This window comes from Trichosurus vulpecula, chromosome 7, assembly GCF_011100635.1.
Source record: "Trichosurus vulpecula isolate mTriVul1 chromosome 7, mTriVul1.pri, whole genome shotgun sequence".
Taxonomy (NCBI): Eukaryota; Metazoa; Chordata; class Mammalia; order Diprotodontia; family Phalangeridae; genus Trichosurus; species Trichosurus vulpecula.
Window position 1 is genome coordinate 183,362,418 of NC_050579.1, and position 18,045 is coordinate 183,380,462.

Consider the following 18,045-nt stretch of genomic DNA (forward strand, 5'->3'; position numbering starts at 1 on the left):
GTATTTCATTTCACCTGTGGGGGGTGGAGGGGTTGGGCACTGACCCTTCCATTGAATTGGAAGAGATGAAAACCTGGGAGAATGTTAAATGTAGTAAAGTTTGCATTGAATCTCAAACTTTTGAGTATTGAAACTTCAGTTTTTCTATGAAATGATTGCTTTTTTTTGGTTTCTGAAGAAGATTTGTTTAAAAACAGAACTTCTGTAGTTGGTTCTGAGCTATAGTTTGCTGAATGGTACTCTATACAAAGTGACTAGTGACCAGACAGTAGTAAAGCTGAGAGCCAAGTACACATTAGTAATTTACCCAATGATAAAAAGGTATCAGATGCCACTGTTAACAGAAAACATGATAGGAAATGGGGCTATGTGGTAGGTTCCTGGACTTTTGAGACCATTTTGTGTTAGCAGTGGGACCTATTGAAATGTCCACCAATGGAAACATGACATGGTGCATAGTTTCAGTAATTTAAGATAACACATACATTTGCAAAAGAAATAGTTGGAAGGCTTTTGTGGGATTTTTTTTAAGGCTTTTGAAGCATGTTGGTGTTTTCGTTTTTTAAAATGTATTTCTTCGCATCCGCTTTCATGCTTGTCCATAAACATTTTCCCTATGACACTGCAATCCATTGTTGCTTCTTGTGATCTGGATAAGATAATAGAAAATATGGATAACTGAAATCCCTATTGGGTAAAGGATGCTACTTCAATACTGTTTCTTCTTTTGTGGCCATACTGTCAGATGAATCTGTGATTTCATTGGACCCCCGATGGAACATGCAGGCTTTGGATATTACAAGAAACTCAATGGACTTTGATACAGAATCCAGTAAGACGGAGAAGATCCTTGTGCGTTTGGAATCTGTAGCAAACAGGTAGGTGAAGACAGCAGCCCTGGATACTTTTACCTGTTTCCTCAGGCTGAATGTTGTAACTTCTTCAAGGGTAGCTGATGCAGAATTAATTTTAAGTGACTTGAGGAAACTCACCTTTATTGTAGAATGTAAATCTCAGCCTATTTGCCGCTGTCACCTTTGTCATTGTACTCATTAAATGATTTTTGATTGTTTGCTGAAAAGGCTCAAAATGTCCCCTGTACACACATGCACACACATGCACGCACACGCACGTGCACACGCACACTCAATAGGTCTTTCAAGATGAGTCAAACTCAGATAGAAATGGATCCCTGCAGGCTTCATGTTGAAGCCTTGGGAGTTTGACACCTCTGCTTTAGAGTATGGTCTTTGTTTAAAATTTAGCAGAAGTTTTTCACTTTTTTTCTCCCTAAATACATTAGACATATCAGCACATGGTGTATATGTATTTTGTATATAAATTTCTGTATTACTCTTACCCCAAGATGATATTGCTGGCCCACTGTCATTTGGATTCATGTGTTAACAGATTTTCTAGCAGGGGCCTTGTATTTAGCTACTTCATCCTCACTTTCTCACTTCCCTTTTGTTGTGACTATCAGTTTGTACTTGATCTGTTTAGTTGGTGCAGTTTGTGGTCCTAGGAAGCTGACATTAACTGGTCTATCCAACTCTAAATCTGTGATCTTAGGATGTTTCTCCATCTTGTATCAGATGTTAGTCACTTTTTGATATGATTAGTTCAAAGATTGCAGAGAGGAATTGGGCAAGGCAGATGGAAGCCCATGGTTGGAAAACACATTATTGACTCCCTCATTTTATGCATGAGCAAGTGGGGCCTATAAATAGGTCAAATGACTTGACCAAAGTCACACAGATTAACAGCCACATAATTTGAACCCAGTGCCTCTAATTCTATATACGTTGTACCACAATGATATGCTGCTTAGAATATACTCAGTGACTGAAGTGTTTTTGGGATAGGGTGGGTTAGTCGATAGTAATTGATAGGTGTAAATTTGCAATAAGCAGATTCAAATTATGATTTTTTTTCCACTTTATTATAGGACAAATCTATATCTGGACCGGGAAAAAAGAGTTTTTACTGAAGCCAACTTGGTTTCCACTGGAGGCAGGAAATCAAAGAATAGTGCATTAAGAATGTCTTTAGAATTCCAAAAAGGTGAGAATATTTAACTTTAATATTGTCAAATTTTACTCTGGTTCTTGTTTGCTAAATCATTATGTTAGAGTTCAACATCTTTTTCTAGTTAATCTGAATAATACTTATTTTTGAACATTCCAGAAAGCTATAATTCTGGTATTTTTATAAGAGCAAGTTTCCCATATCTTACATTTCATAAGACTGAGATTTCTTTTAAAATATTAATGGAAAATGGAAAAATAATTTCTCTCCATTTGATATTTATTTTTTATCATTATTTAATATTTTTAGTTTTCAGCATTTTTACAAGAGTTTGAATTACAAATGTTCTCCCCATTTCTACCCTCCCCCCCACTCCAAGATGGCATATATTCTGATTGCCCCTTTCCCCAGTCAAGCTCCCCACCCCCCTTCTGTCACCCCACTCTCCCCTATCCCCTTTTCCCTTACTTTCTTGTAGGGCAAGATAGATTTTTATGCCCCATTGCCTGTATATCTTATTTCCTAGTTGCATGCAGAAACTTTTTTTTTGAACATCTGGTTTTAAAACTTTGAGTTCCAAATTCTCTCCCCCTTCCCTCCCCACCCACCCTCCCTAAGAAAGCAAGCAATTCCACATAGGCCACATGCGTATCATTATGTAAAACCCTTCCACAATACTCATGTTGTGAAAGACTAACTATATTTTGCTCCTTCCTATCCTATCCCTCTTTATCCAATTTTCTCACTTGACCCTGTCCCTTTTCAAAAGTGTTTGCTTTCGATTACCTCCTCCCCCATCTGCCCTCCCTTATATCATCTCCCCTTTTTTATCTCCTTCCTCCTCCTTTCCTGTGGGGTCAGATACCCAATTGAGTGTGTATATTATTACCTCCTCAGGTTGAATCCGATGAGAGCAAGATTCACTCATTCCCCCTCACCTGCCCCCTCTTCCCTTCCAGTGAACTGCTTTTTCTTGCCACTTTCTGTCTCTCCCTTTCTCCCTCTCTCAATATATTCCTCTCTCATCCCTTAATTTGATTGTTTTTTTAGATATCATCCCTTCATATTCAACTTACCCTGTGCCCTCTGTCTATACACACACACACGCGCGCGCGCGTGTGTGTGTGTGTGTGTGTGTGTGTGTATACACACACATATCTATGTATATTCCCTTCAGCTGTCCTAATACTGAGAAAGGTCTCATGAATTACACATATCATCTTTCCATGTAGGAATGTAAACAAAACAGTTCAACTTTAGTAAGTCCCTTATGATTTCTCTTTCTTGATTACCTTTTCATGCTTCTCTTGATTCTTGTGTTTGAAAGTAAAATTTTCTATTCAGCTCTGGTCTTTTCACTGAGAAAGCTTGAAAGTCCTCTATTTTATTGAAAATCCATATTTTGCCTTGGAGCATGATACTCAGTTTTGCTGGGTAGGTGATTCTTGGTTTTAATCCTAGCTCCATTGACCTCTGGAATATCATATTCCAAGCCCTTCAGTCCTTTAATGTAGAAGCTGCTAGATCTTGTGTTATCCTGATTGTGTTTCCACAATACTCAAAATGCTTCTGGCTGCTTGCAGTATTTTCTCTTTGATCTGGGAGCTCTGGAATTTGGCGATAGAATTTCTAGGAGCATTTGATTTTTAAAAATCCTGTTTATTCAATCAAGGATTTTGTACACCTTTTAGAATGTTTAAGGAGCTATTCTCGAAGCCTTCAGGATAGCTCTTGGAACATTTTAATCTTAAAAGAAAGTGGGAACCACTTGTTTTAGGAACATGCTCTCTCAGAGCTTGTCATCTTTTTCAAAAAAAGTACCTATAAATACCTTACTGGTTATTTTTACACCAGCCCCAGCATTGTATTTAGCATTTTATTATTTTTTTTTTTGAGAGGGGGAAGGCAGAGCAATTGGGGTTAAGTGACTTGCCCAAGGTCACACAGCTAGTAGGTGTCAAGCGCCTGAGCCCAGATTTGATTTATTTAATGTATTTAGTTTTCAGCATTGAATTTTTACAAGAGTTTGAATTACAAATTTTCTCCCATTTCTGCCCTCCCCCCCCCACTCCAAGATGGCATATATTCTGGTTGCCCTGTTCCCCAGTCAGCCTTCCCCTCTGTCACCCCACTCCCCTCCCATCCCCTTTTCCCTTCCTTTCTTGTAGGACAAGATAAATTTAAATTTCTATGCCCCATTGCCTGTGTATCTTATTTCCTAGTTGCATGCAAAAACTTTTTTTTTTTGTTTTTGAACATCTGTTTTTAAAACTTTGAGTTCCAAATTCTCTCCCCTCTTGCCTTCCCAACCACCCTCCCTAAGAAGTCAAGCAATTCAACATAGGCCACATGTGTATCATTATGTATAACCCTTCCACAATACTCATGTTGTGAAAGACTAACTATATTTTGCTCCTTCCTAACCTATCCCCCTTTATTGAATTTTCTCCCTTGACCCTGTCCCGTTTCAAAAGTGTTTGTTTTTGATTGCCTCTACCCCCATCTGCCCTCCCTTCTATCATCCCCCCCCCTTTTTTTTATCTTCTTCCTTCTTCTTTCCTGTGGGGTACCCACATTGAGTATGTACCCAATTGAGTATGTATGGTATTCCCTCCTCAGGTCAAATCTGATGAGAGCAAGATTGTGAGGCCACATTTGAACTCAGGTCCTCCTGACTCCAGGACTGGTGCTCTATTCTATTATTTTTTAAATGCTATTTACTAGTGTTTTTGACTCAGAAATTATAGGAGGCAGATTTGGTTGTTAATTTCACTTACAGCAATATAGAAGTTCCTGTACCAACAGTATTTAGGCAATATAAAGATCAAGACTTTCTCTCTCCCTATATTTTATTAAACATGGATTTTTTTTTTTTGATCCTCAAGATCCAGAGAATTATCAGAGCTTGCCCCATGAAATTGTGGTTCATCTTGCTGCTTTCTTTGAATTTTGTGATTCATTGATAATGTTCTCGGTGCAGTCTTCCCAGATGGAGTTATCTGATGCTAATCTGATTAAAGTGAGTAGAACCGAATGTGTCATCTCTTCCTTTTCCCTCCCCAACACTGATGGATCAAAGTTATGAGGAGCATAGTTTCTTCTCAGTATAAAAGAAAAACTTGTTAGCAATTAGAATTGCCCAAAATGGAATGAATGCCTTCATAGTATAATTAATAAGGCTGTTACTTGAGGTGTTCAGGTGGAAGCTAGATGACTACTTATCAGTGAAAATATTTATCCATTGGGTAAGGACCAGATTCAACAAACTTTTATTAGTTGTCTTCTATGTGCCAGGCACTATGCTAGATACACACAGTTTCAATTCTTCTCATGTCTTGTATCTTATTATGACATACATGTTTTTCTGGAACTGGATTCAAGTCTACCTTGATTACATATTATGTAAGATTTAAAGTTCTTAGTGTTTTTAAAATTTAGATAAAGCATTGATTTATCCTATCCATTATAATACACTTCTTCACTAAGTGCAGAAGAAAATGGCTTTAAACTCTTAATATTTGCTTAAATAAACTCTCAGTATTTGCATGATCACCTTGGACTATGTCATCAGAAGTCTTTAAAGAGTATTTGAACATATGCGTCTTTGTCTTTTTGTTTAAATGGTGGTCATCTTGAGCATTGCCATAATAAATAATGAACCAAGTGGTCTTTCTGGGCAATCCTAAGTACAGGGTTACTTAATCTATTGCATATGTGGGGAACATGCAGCCTGGAGGCCACATGTGGTCCTCTAGGTACTCAAATGGAGCCCTTTGACTGAATCCAAACTTCACAGAACAAATTCCCTTAATAAAAGGGTTTTTATTTTAAAATTTGGACTCAAAGGGCTTTACTTAAGGACGTAGACGGTTTCAAGGCTGCTGGTTTCCCACCCCTGGCCCACTCTAATGGAGAGGATATAAAGCCAGGGTTAATTCTTGGTCATTTAGGCAGCTAGTGGTAGATCTAGAACATAAAAATCCCAGTCTATACTTTAGCCTGCTGACTCACACATGTCATTAGATTTTAATAGTATTTAGAAAGGAGGAGTAAAGTTGGAAGTAGGGTACTTGTGGATCAGACTTGTTTTTTATTGATGAAGACAAGGAAACTCCCTCTACCTGTGTAGATTAGTACCTACTGTGCAGCTGATATTCCTAGAGTTGCCTTGGTCCCTGAGAAGTTAAGTGAGCTAGCATTTGTCTTTGATAAAAGAAGAGGCAAGATTTGAATCCAGATCTTCCTGACTGATGCCAGCTCCATCTTTTACTCCATCCTGAAGATAAGAACAGGCAGAACTTAGTGGCTAAATTGAGTTCATTGGAAGTCTTCATCTGTATGATTCTAGAATGAAACTGAGGCCGAGAGAAGTTAAATAATTTGTCTGAGGTCTCACAGGTAGTAAATGTCAGAGGCAGGATTAGAACCCAGGTCCTCTGATTCCCTAGAGAGCACCGTTCTCATTCTACCACTATGATTAAATTTTTATGCCCAGGATAAAGGGTAGTTTCCATACTCCACTGCTTAGGACATAAAATAGCAAAATAGCTACTTAATGGATGCTTATTGAGTAACTAACTGACACCTAAAAGCTTGCTTAGTGCTATTACTTTGCAAATCATAGATTCATGCCTTCTTTGTGTGTTCTATTCTTCCTAAAAATATTTCATAATGTATTTTTAGATCTTGTATGCTGTGCTATGGCGTGATCGGTTCTGGACAGTGTCTGATACGGTCAAAGTGGATTCACAAGGCTTGGCCCTGCTCTCCCTTCATTGGCATTGGGTTTCAAAGCATTTGGTTGGTGCAGTTCCCCAGCTACTAATTGGTCATGAGGAGAAGTAAGTCCCTTTCTTTTGGTACACTTTTCTCACTCTCCCTTGTTTGTGGTGGTCTTGATGATGGTGGTATAGTAGCAGCGGTGGCAACAGTAATAGTGATGGTATTAATAAGTCCAGTGACAACTAAGTGAAGAGAAAGACGAGTTCTCTTATGCTCAATGTAAAAATAACAGCTTCCCTTACCACCCAGGTTTTCTCCATGTTTTATTCCTCTCTCCCTTTTTCTTTGTTCTCTAAAGATACTATAAAGAGGTGCTGTCTGTCTCAGAACACATTCAGAACTGCCTTGGTAGCCCAATGGGAGGCTTTGTCAGTATAAAGAAGATGCAGAAGGCCCTCGGAAGACCTCTTCCTTTCAAGGTACACAAATTGTTGTTAGTAGCAATAAAGACTAGATAGGCTTTCCCATTTTCATTAACACTTAAATCATTTAAATCTTTTTTGGCCTCAGTTTCTTCATCTGTAAAATGAGTGGGTTGGATTAGGTGATCTTCTAAGATCTCTTCCAGTGCTAAATCTAAGTTATGATTTTCTGAAATGAATTTAACCATTCTGTCCTTTGCCAGTGAAGCTTCAATGTATATTCATGTACTGTAGACCAAACAATTTATTTCCTTATAAAAGTTAGGGCTTTTTATTTTAGGCAATTTATGAGGTGACTGGTATAATTGTTTTTTTGATACGGTGAATCTTTTCAGAGCTACAGTCAATCAGTCAATCAGAAAACATATATTAAGAGTCTACAATGTGCCAAGCACTGGCATACAGAAACAAATGTGAAGTAGTCCCTACCCTCAGTAACTTTGTAAGTTCTGAATATTTAGTCACTGTTATCTGGAAACAATGGGTAATTGAACCAAGGGAATTTTTCCTTGGTTAAAACCATGAAATAGACCAATATTGCTCTGTAGTAAATATTTCCGATTTTGGTTTGTTGTAGGATAAGCTGGTGGTGGAGTGTTTTGAGCAATTGAATGTACTTAACAAATCACTTAGCATCCTGGAATTGAAACCTGTCCTAGGGGAAAGTGGTAGGAGGGATGAGATCCTGCGTTTGAGAGTGGCTGCTGATGAGTATACATTGAAGAAGCATTTACTGCAGGCTTGGGGATTGATCCTTAGAGCCAATTGTTTGGAAGATGTCCACCCAGGTAGGGCATTATTTTGGTATTTGGATGAAAATGTTTGTGATACGTGGATGTCACCTTGGACACTGTGCTCGGGAGGTTAATGAAATGTATGCTTCTTTTGTTCAGGCACTTTGAAGAACTTTGTGAACGCACAGTGTTTGCATCTTAAAACCAAAGGTATTTCAATTGGTTGCCCAGAAAAGAAGCGTATGGAAAATGCAGTTATATGCCAGCCTAAGGCAGCTTCCTTGATTGCACTTACCAGGAAGGTTCAGTTGTGGCCAGGTATGGAGTACTTGGCTGTACTCTGGCAGTACAGGGTAACAACGGACTTTCTGTCGCATGCTTTTCTGGGAAGGTAAGTCTTAGGCGTTCTTACATTCCTTTGGGGCGTTTTAGTGTCTGCGGGCTGCTTAGCCTTGTTCTTTGAAATGTCCTTATTGTAAAGTGGAGCACACAGGTTTGACGTTGAGGGCAGTGGGAGGGAAAGCAAAGGTCACCAGCCAAGGAAAGAGAAGCTTTGAAGATTAACTAGAGATTTATAACTTTCTGCTTAACTAATTTTCAAAAATCCATTTTGCTCTTTGAGGCTAACTTGTTAGTTTTTTAAAATAACCATACTCAGTGATTTGTTCGAATGTTTGTACCGCCGTTTCGTCTCCATTAACTGTCGTCCTTTCTTTTATGCCCTCTTGCCCCCACCTGCTCCCTTCGTTTTCAATCAGGAATTGCAATAACCAACAAGGACGAGTAGAGTACGACTTAAATTACCATATTGCGTTTTGTCTCAAGTACACCCCGAGTGCGTCTCAGCAACTTAAAAGTCTTTGGTATCTGACGGACCATAAGGTAATAATGCTGGGTTTTTAAAGGAAAATGAGACCTCTTCATTGTACAGCTTGGGGATTTTAAGCAATATTTGGTTCATTTTTTTGATTAGACTTTTCTTTAACATTCCCCTCCTTTTTTAGAGGAAAACTCATTTCAGTGCAGTGATTGATCCCTAAAGATTTTTTATCAGTTTGATCTCAAAAATACGTAGTGTAAAGTGTCATGGCTCGAAGGCTTGATGACAGTCTCTTCATCCTCCAAATGTAATTCAAAAGGGCTGCTGAAGAGGAGAGTTGACTTTCATGGTTAAAGTCTGCCATAGAAGCTGTTTCATTTCACCACTGACGTTGCTGTTGCGTAGTTGGTCATTCACATTGTTGTGGTCTTGAGAGCTCATTTATACATTCAGCTCAGTTGAAAAAAATCCACTAGGCCATGCTCACTCATGAATGATAAATTCTTCATTCTCTTGGCAGGTAGGAGCCTGGCTGGTATAGCGCTTCCTTAATGTGTAACAAAATAATTCTATCATTAGGTGCCATATATCTTTTTAGTATCTGCCTCTCTTAGGGGTGAAGGGTCCTTTGCTAAGCTTTCCTAATCATCTGCCTAACCTTATGGTGAAGTTGTTGAAGAGCAAGCATCACAGTTTTACAGAAACATGAAACAGACTATGTGAGTTGAACTAGATCACCTAGGGAACAATAGAGAAACAGGGAGAGAGAGCTTTGGGACAAGGGACTAAAAGGTCTCAGCTCTGTTAGAAGACTAAGATACCTAGAAATGTAACAACCAGAATCTTTCCTAAGCTTTCTGGGAGTTGGGAAGGCACAATTTTCTGTTTTCTTTCCTTTTCCATCTCTAGGGATCAACGGAAGAAATGACTTCTTTGTGGTGTGAGCTCATTAATTGTGCCCTTACCTCCTTCTGGAGCAGCACCGTCACTACAGATCCAGAGTACTGGTTAAGTTGGAAACCTGTCCTTGATGTGGAAGGGAAGGAAATTCCTCAACCTCTGGATCCGTCTTTGAAGGTTTGTTTCCATACAGTCGTTAGATTTGTCATTATTTGTAGTGGAAAATGTAAAGACCTCTGCCAGTGCTTTTGAAGAATACAGTACCATGGCAATAGATTTGTTTGTTCCAGAGGCCAAGACTGCACCGTCAATTCATGTTAATTAAATGCCGGTAATAAGCTATCGCAATTCAAGTTGAAGAGCCGTTTGAATGGTCTGCTCGTGTTTTATTTAATATTTTAAGGGCACTGGCAGAGTGGCAAGAGGCCAGTGTCCTGAACGCATGTGGTTTGAAATATGGGTTCTGTTAATTATTTGTTTTGTGACCCTGTGCATGTCATTAAACTCCAGTTTCCTTATTTTAAAAATATTCAGCAAGCATTTATTAAGCCTCTACTATGTGCCAGATACTTGAATATAAGTAAAAGAATCTATGTAAGGAGCTTCAGTTATAATGAAGGTGACAAATTTATGTAGAATAAGTATGAAGAAAGTAAAGACAAAGCAGTGAAATGAAGGTCGTTTAGGACAGAGGATACTGTATTTTCACTAGCGTGGGAAACAAGAAAGAGTTCATGGGAATGATATTTGGACTAGCTACCTGATAGTGCTACGACAAAAACAGTTTGTAAACCGTAAAGAACAGTGTAGATGTTAGCTGTTGTTAACAAATGTGAGTTGTCTTAACTGAAAATAAATAATGTTGACCTAAGAGGATGCAAGATGGTAACCAGATCCTTGTAATGCTTTTCCCCTTTCTATTTTTTTTATTCCACTGTCAGTCCCTAATACCTAGTATGGAACTTTGCTTATCTTTGTCTTATGTTTCCTTTTCATTGTTGATCATTTTCATGTAAAAATCAATGTCTGTACCTGTAGCTTTTCTGTTTTGTCAAGTCAATAAGTGATTACTATGGGCCACGCACTGTGCTAAGGTCTGGGGATACAGATAGAAGCAGAAAGAAAAAGGACTTGATGGAGGAAGACAACACAAAAAAGGACCCTGAAAAGGGGGGGAAGAGGAAGGGATTGTAGAGAATCAGGAGTATAGTATAGGAAGTCAAGACTTGATTGGCCTGGTTGTTTACCTTTAAACAGTTTGTAGGAGGAACCAGCCAATCAGTGGTTGAAGCCCAAGGGGTGGAGAGTAGTATGCTTATTGTGAAAAATCTTTGGGCAGAGTGAACTTCCAGGGTAGCTAGCTCTTCATAATGCTGATTCCTCTTTTCTATTCTTTTCTTTTATATGTTTTCTCATGACTTTTCTGTTTTAAGAACTGAAGTGTAAAAATGAATTATTTTGGAAATACTTTCATCTGTAAAGTGACATTTGTGACTTTGATATGACCAAGAAAATAGTGACTAACAAACATTCTGTGACCCCGGAGAAGTATAATTGGAAGATTTCCGTTTATTGAGATCCTGGTCATACATGTTTTCAGAATTACTGATTATCAGAGTACATGTAGAAATAAATGCATTGTTTTGTGGAATTTGAGCTTGTCTGGAAACAATGACATTGTACCATTAATTCCTATCTTTCAGGGACCAGGCATTTTAAATAGAGCAGTTTTTTCAAAGTGCTTCTTTGAAGTCCTCACACGCAGCTATAGGTCAAGCCCCTGGGACATCAGTGGCCTTTCTGTCCTCGCTTCTTCCCACGTCACCCTTGGGGAATGGGCAGAGAGAGCCCAGCAGCTTAAGGATGTCAATACCATTCTTTGGACCAACATGCCTGTTCTTAGCATGGCAGAATTGAGGTATTTCCTCCTCCTTTAAATTTTTACTTATAGTCTTTACATGTTTAGTTAGTCCAGGCCTCCTTGAGCTCTTGATTATTTCTCTTCACATAGTGCTTTTGCATAAAGATGGTTCTGTATTAGTCTTCACTGGTTTATTGGTTAGCTCCACTGGGTAGAATATTTTGGAACTGATGACCAGAACACAGGTTCACTAGGAAGCTCCTTTCTAAATTGCTTTGCTTTGAATGAGACATGCTTTTGAATGTGGCCAACATGAGAATTTGTTTTTCTGGAGTATGCATATTGCTTTTTCTTTTTGTAATGCGAGGTGGGGGGTAGTGGTAAAAAAAATAGATTTTTGTTAATTGAACAAAATAAAAATTAAATTTAAAAAGATTGGGAGAGGCATCCCAGAATGGCCAGAGCAGCTGCTGGGGTTGACAGTAGAGATGGATATGTGCTCCAGTCTGCCTAATGATACGCCTTATTGTAGGCAGCCATAACTATAGGTCTCCTTGCTCCAGGAATGACTGGGGCTTCTATCACTCTGAAATAAAGTGAAGGGGCACACACACATACACACAAAACCCCTACGTACTCTTGGTGTATGACAGGCTGTTGTTCACAAAGGGGAATAGGGCAAGAGGGGATGAGTATAAGTGATGAATACAGACTTGTTTCCCGTATAAGGAAAAACTCCGTGCTAAGTTCTTGTAGCCATCTTTGTCTAGTCAAGAGAGCAGGGTTTCAGGGGGATTGGGGGTGGAAATGATCTTTAAGTAAAATTTTCTCTCGATCACACATACACACACGCACTTTCTACTGGTTCATTTTTCCCTATTGTTAACATCTATTGATGATGCTGTTCCTCCTTCAGAAGCACGGATTCCCACCTCCAGTGGGTGATGCTATACAGAACCCTTTTGGCCTTGGCAGAACTGGTCCCAAAGCCCTGGAAGCAGGAATACATACAGCAGTGTGCCAGGCTGCCATCCAGAGACAGAGTGGCTTTCCAGCATGTGTGCAGGACTCTGGGAGACATGATTGGGCAGGAGTTGCTGCCAGAAGAGCTTCTTGGTTTCTTGTTGACTTGTGTGAGGCACCTCTTTGGGGAAGGAGAAACCAGGAAGGACATACCTGAGGCGGCTGAGCGAGGGAGCTTGTGGGTATACCTGGGCTTGTCACAGGTCCAAGCGTGGCTTCCTCATACACAGTTTGATCCTGCAGTAAAGAGGGAATACAAGCTCAAATATGCCAAGGAAGAGGTACAGGAAATTGGGATTTGGAAGGGTGTGGGCCCCCATGGGATGAGGTCTTCTGAGAGGGGAAGGGGAATGTGGATGTTGCCTTTGGACTCTACAGTTGCCAACTTAGCTTTTGCTACCTACATTCATCTGAGGAAAAGTTTACTCATCTGTGAGGCAAAGGAGTGTGGCTGGAACATTATTCTCCAGTTATTCTTTTTTTGGTCCCTTATAAGTTCCTTTTTAAGGATTTAGGAAATAGCTTTCTTTCTTGAAGTTACTGTTTCACACAAACTCAAATCACAACGTACATGATTATAGAGAGTAGAGTACATTCGTAGCTACTGTTCTCTTGTGATTGCAAACTCAAGACACTCTGGGCACTGTGGTTTTTGATCCAGAGACCAATGGCATTCATCTTTTTTTTTGTAATGGAAGAACGGAACATTCTTTAAATAAAGGGTTATCACTTCAGTTTTTTACCTTTAAGCCCCCTTTCACAAAGCAGTTTGTCATTATGAAGATACAAGCTGTCACCCAGAGAGACCCTGCTTTTTAGATAATCAGAATATTTGCCATATGTAACTTTTACCTGCTAATATACATTTTGCCACTTTGCTTGCTTAGTTACATCAGCTTGAGTGTGAGTGGAAGACTCGCAACCTCTTGTCACAGCTGCAAACAGGAAGAGACCTTGAAGATGAAATTGTTATCAATTATTCTCATCCTCACATCAGGTAATACAGCTGACTAGTAGTTTGTAGTGTAATTAGAGTGATTTTGGGGGAAAACATGCAAAGTCTCCTTTTAAGTTTATTCAAGAGTGGCATTATCTGTTTTTACACCGTTTGGCAATTATTAGTGATCATAAGCATAGAATGTTTAGTTTCCTGGAGAATGCTTAGATCAGGATGCATTCAGCGGGAGAATTTTGGGTATAATACCAAAGTAGAAAAGACAGCATGTACAGGGTAATTGGCAGCTTTTGGTGGAGATAGGAGGCTCTTGGTTTAAATCTCACCTTGAACTCAAAATACAGAATAATACATGCCTTCTTGAACATGGCTATTATGGGAATATATTTTGCTTGGCTATGCATATTTGTTAGAAGAGTTTTGTTTTTCTTTTTTCTAATTTTTTTTTTGTGTGTGGGGGGTTACGTGTTGGACAAGCTTATGATAGAGTAGCCAAGAAAAAGAAGAGAGATTTATTGAAGTATTTTTGTTTAAATGCCTAGAAGAGAATAGAAAGGTGAGAAAGAATCTTATAAAAATGAAAGCCCTGGGGCAGCTAGGTGGCGAAGTGAGTAGAGCACCAGCCCTGGAGTCAGGAGGACCTGAGTTCAAATCTGGCCTCAGACACTTGACACACTTACTAGCTGTGTGACCTTGGGCAAGTCACTTAATCCCAATTGTCCTGCCTTTCCCCCTCAAAAAAAAAAAACAACTCCAAAAAAAAAAATGAAAGCCCTGAAAGTTATATGTTGAATTAATTACATATTAAGGAAAGCAAGTTATATGTAATACGGTTTTGTAGTTTTATATATAAACCTCTTTTTCTTCTCCATTGTGTATATGCTTATTCTATTTGGTAATTAAGAGCCAGTGACAACAATAGACATACCTCACAAGGTAGTTGTGAGGATAAAATGATCTGATATTTGTTATGTGCTTTGCAAACCTTAAAGTGCCATATAAATTCAGTTGTTATTATTATTAGCTTGTACTTATTGTTGAAAAACACTTGAGCTACAACATCCTCCCAGTACTTTAATGGAGGAGCCCTGGTATGTATTCTGTCTCCCCGCTCCATCTTATTCTCCAAAATAATAATAAACAGGATGTCTGAAACAAAACTTTAGGGTGAGCTTGATAAGAGCCACAACTAATAGTAAACATAGGACTCAGTTCTGCACAGCTATAGACCTGCCGCTTAAAGAGCTGTTACATCTATTTGTTTTCATATTTTACGATCCTGGAATTTATGTCCTTTCTGTATTAGTTTATTCTGTTTGTACATTTACCTTCAGAACACTACGCCAAAGAATACAACAGCTGAAGGAACAGATAAGCAGCCTGCTGAAAAAGCAGGCCTTCAGGCCTAAAGTTCCCACTTATGAATCAATGCTCCAGGAAATTCACCACTATGTCACCAGCATTGCTCGGATCTCTTCAGTCCAGGATCTGCTCACCCGTCTTTTGCAAGGCCTTCGAGCAGATGCGTCTAAGTCATCCCAAGCAACACAGAACTTACTGAAGGAGGAGGCCGCTTGGCAGAAGTCACAACACCAGTTTAGGAAACGGCTGATGGAGGAATATGCTCTGTACCCAGATGCCGTGGCTCCATTACAAGCCGCCATTTTGCAGATGCAGCATGGCATGAGACTGGTAGCCTCTGAAGTTTATGCCATGCTCCACAGTGGTTTGGTTTCTCCAGACAAGTTGAGTTCTCTGGTCACTTCACTGCTGGCCTTCCCTTCTGTGGGCTCCACTTTTCCCACCTATTTTTCTCATGCAGATGCTCTGTGCTCTGTAAAGATGATTGAAGTGCTCCGGGGACTTAAGAAGATATCTGTGAAACATTCTCTTGGGCATGAATTAGACGGCAAGGACCAGAAGCCCTGTCCAACCCAAGAGCAGCTGCTGATGAATGCTTTGCTTTACCTTCGTTCCCATGTATTTTGTAAAGGAGAAATGGACCAGAAAACTTTGATGCTTTTTAGGCATATATGTCAGGTAAGGATAGTTCTACCTAAGTGTTCCTGGCCCTTTTCATTCTCATATTTTTTGGGAAAACAAGGAGCAAAAAAAAAGGGAGATGAAAGATATTATTGGTATTCTATGTATTAAATAAGATATATTGGGGAGTAGAAAAGAATTTTAGTAAATCACTAGTCTGGGATTAATCACTTAAATTCTTATGAGTTACATCAGGCTGAGTGCCATCTATAGACTAAACACAGTCGTTAACCATAAGTTTTCCTCTTCCAGGATCATTTTGTTGACTGCCTGAAGTTACAACCAAACTGAATATGAACCGTGGGCCAAAAATCTGAGCTAGCTAATTACATAATTTCATGCAAGTTCACTAGGTTCAGCTCAGTAAGCATTAATTAAGTGTCTGCTATATCTTTGGCCCCATTTTAGGGTTGATTGCTTCTCTCAAGGCGTTGGCATTCTGCTTAATGTATTATAGTGTTCTAGATTTGAAGCTAGAGCCAGTTCAGACTGACTTGTAAGAGCCAACTGTGATATTTTCACTGTGAGCATTTACAGCCTGAAAATCATCCAGAAATGCCACAAATTAGGGTTCAGTTTATTGTTTTGAGGATTTTCTAGACTTGAAAGTGATGAAGAAAATTTGGTAATGCAGGTTAAACTTATCCCCTGCAGGGAGTTGATTGTTAAAACATTGACTTGCTCATCTCTGACTAGAAGACACTTGAGTATATCAAATTCAAATGCTACAGACATCCCAAAGGTTGTTGGGGTTTTTTAAAATCCTCTGTGTATTTACTTCTGCAAATCTAATGGACTTTTCTCAGTCCTTATTCTTCTTGACTTCTGTGCAGCCTTTGACATTATCACACATTCTCTTCTAAATAGGTTTTCCTTTCTAGGTTTTCCTGACACCACTTTCTCCTGGTTTTGTTTTATGATTCTGACAATTCCTTCTCAATTATTTTTGCTCTGTTTTCATCCAGGTCATGCCTACTAACCTTTTTTGTTCCCCATGACTCTGTATTGACTTCTCTTCTCTTCCCTCCTCTCCTCTCCTGTTCTCTTTTCTTCCCTTCTCTCCTCTCCTCTTCCCTCCTCTCCTCTCCTCTTCCCTTCTCTTCTCTTTCTCTTTCTCTTTCTCTTTCTCTTTCTCTTTCTCTTTCTCTTTCTCTTTCTCTTTCTCTTTCTCTTTCTCTTTCTCTTTCTCTTTCTCTTTCTCTTTCTCTTTCTCTTTCTCTTTCTCTTCCTTGGTGATCACATCATTTCCTTGGATTCAGTTGTCATTTCCAAGTAGATGATTCCCAGAGCTCTTCTCAGCCCTAGTGTCTCTTCTGAGCTCCACCAGCTTGTTTCTCAACGTGTCCTCACAGAACCTCCTATTTTTAGTACTTTTGTGTTTCTGTTGAGGGCACCACCATCTTCCTAATAGCCCAAGTTCATAGCTTTGGTCTCATTCTCAACTCCTTATACACATCCCACATATCCAGTCTATTGAGAAGCCTTAGGATTTCTTTGTTCACAACAGCTCATATGTACATCCTCTTCTCGGTACTCGAAAGGCTGCCAGCCTGGTGAAAGCCCTTATCACTTCATGCCTATAGCATGATTGTTGCTATAACATTCTGCTTGGTTGTCCTGCCTCAAGTCTCTCCCCACTCCGTTCCTTCCTCCACTCAGCTGCCAAAGTGTTTATCTAACCATGTTATATGCCTGCCTAATAAACTCCAGAAGCTCCTCCCGATTACCTCCCATGTCAAATATAAAATTCTCTGTCATTTAGAGCCTTCTTACCAATCTTTTTATACTATACTTCTATTTTTTTAAAATCATTTTTTAAAATTCTTTTTATTTTTTAGGTTTTTTTAAAATCTATTTTACTTACACCAGAACACAAATTCAGAATGGAGAAAAGAAACAAAAACATGTCATAAACTTATATATTGGAACTTAAATACCAAGTAACAAAGAAAAAAAAAGCATGTCATGTACATAACAGAACATAAGAGATTCAAAATATGTAACAGTAAATTTTCATTTCAAGAAAGCTTGCGTGAGAAGTACTACAAGTCGTGTTGAGAACTGTCCATCTTTTCTTTGCTTCTTTGTAAGTTTTCTTTTGTTCTCTGCTGTGTACTTGTTTACTTTGTCATCCTTCCCCCCCCTCCCCGGCTGTGATTGTTTGGATTTGTTTCTCTATAGCTATAGATAATACACATACATACATAGACATATACTTTCCCAAACAAATTCTACTCCTAATCTTTGTTTTATTTGTGCATATCTCTTGTTTCCTATCTCTCCTGCGTCCTCTACTTTATTTCTACCTGATAACCTTGCCCTCCTGTTACTTGCCTGCCCCCCTTCAAGGATCCCTTCCCTATCCTTCCATTCCCACAAATCTAAAACCCTTCCATATCCCCCTTTTACCTATTCCCTCACCCTCCCCTCTAAAGATCCCTCCTTTGTCTCTCCCTCCTCCCTATCCCCCTACTGTT

At 39.2% G+C, this 18,045-nt stretch overlaps 1 protein-coding gene across 1 annotated transcript in view; it reads left to right on the forward strand.

Annotated features, from left to right (window-relative positions):
- The window catches only part of MDN1 (midasin AAA ATPase 1), a 190,499-nt gene that overhangs the window by 109,159 nt on the left and 63,295 nt on the right, over positions 1-18,045 (forward strand). The window contains exons 51-63 of the mRNA XM_036767059.1: positions 746-878; positions 1,949-2,064; positions 4,914-5,047; positions 6,712-6,869; positions 7,109-7,229; positions 7,810-8,020; positions 8,126-8,357; positions 8,725-8,848; positions 9,696-9,863; positions 11,390-11,604; positions 12,464-12,851; positions 13,458-13,567; positions 14,860-15,565. Coding sequence (XP_036622954.1) covers positions 746-878; positions 1,949-2,064; positions 4,914-5,047; positions 6,712-6,869; positions 7,109-7,229; positions 7,810-8,020; positions 8,126-8,357; positions 8,725-8,848; positions 9,696-9,863; positions 11,390-11,604; positions 12,464-12,851; positions 13,458-13,567; positions 14,860-15,565 — 2,816 coding nt within the window. The remainder of the gene's footprint in view (positions 1-745; positions 879-1,948; positions 2,065-4,913; positions 5,048-6,711; positions 6,870-7,108; positions 7,230-7,809; positions 8,021-8,125; positions 8,358-8,724; positions 8,849-9,695; positions 9,864-11,389; positions 11,605-12,463; positions 12,852-13,457; positions 13,568-14,859; positions 15,566-18,045) is intronic.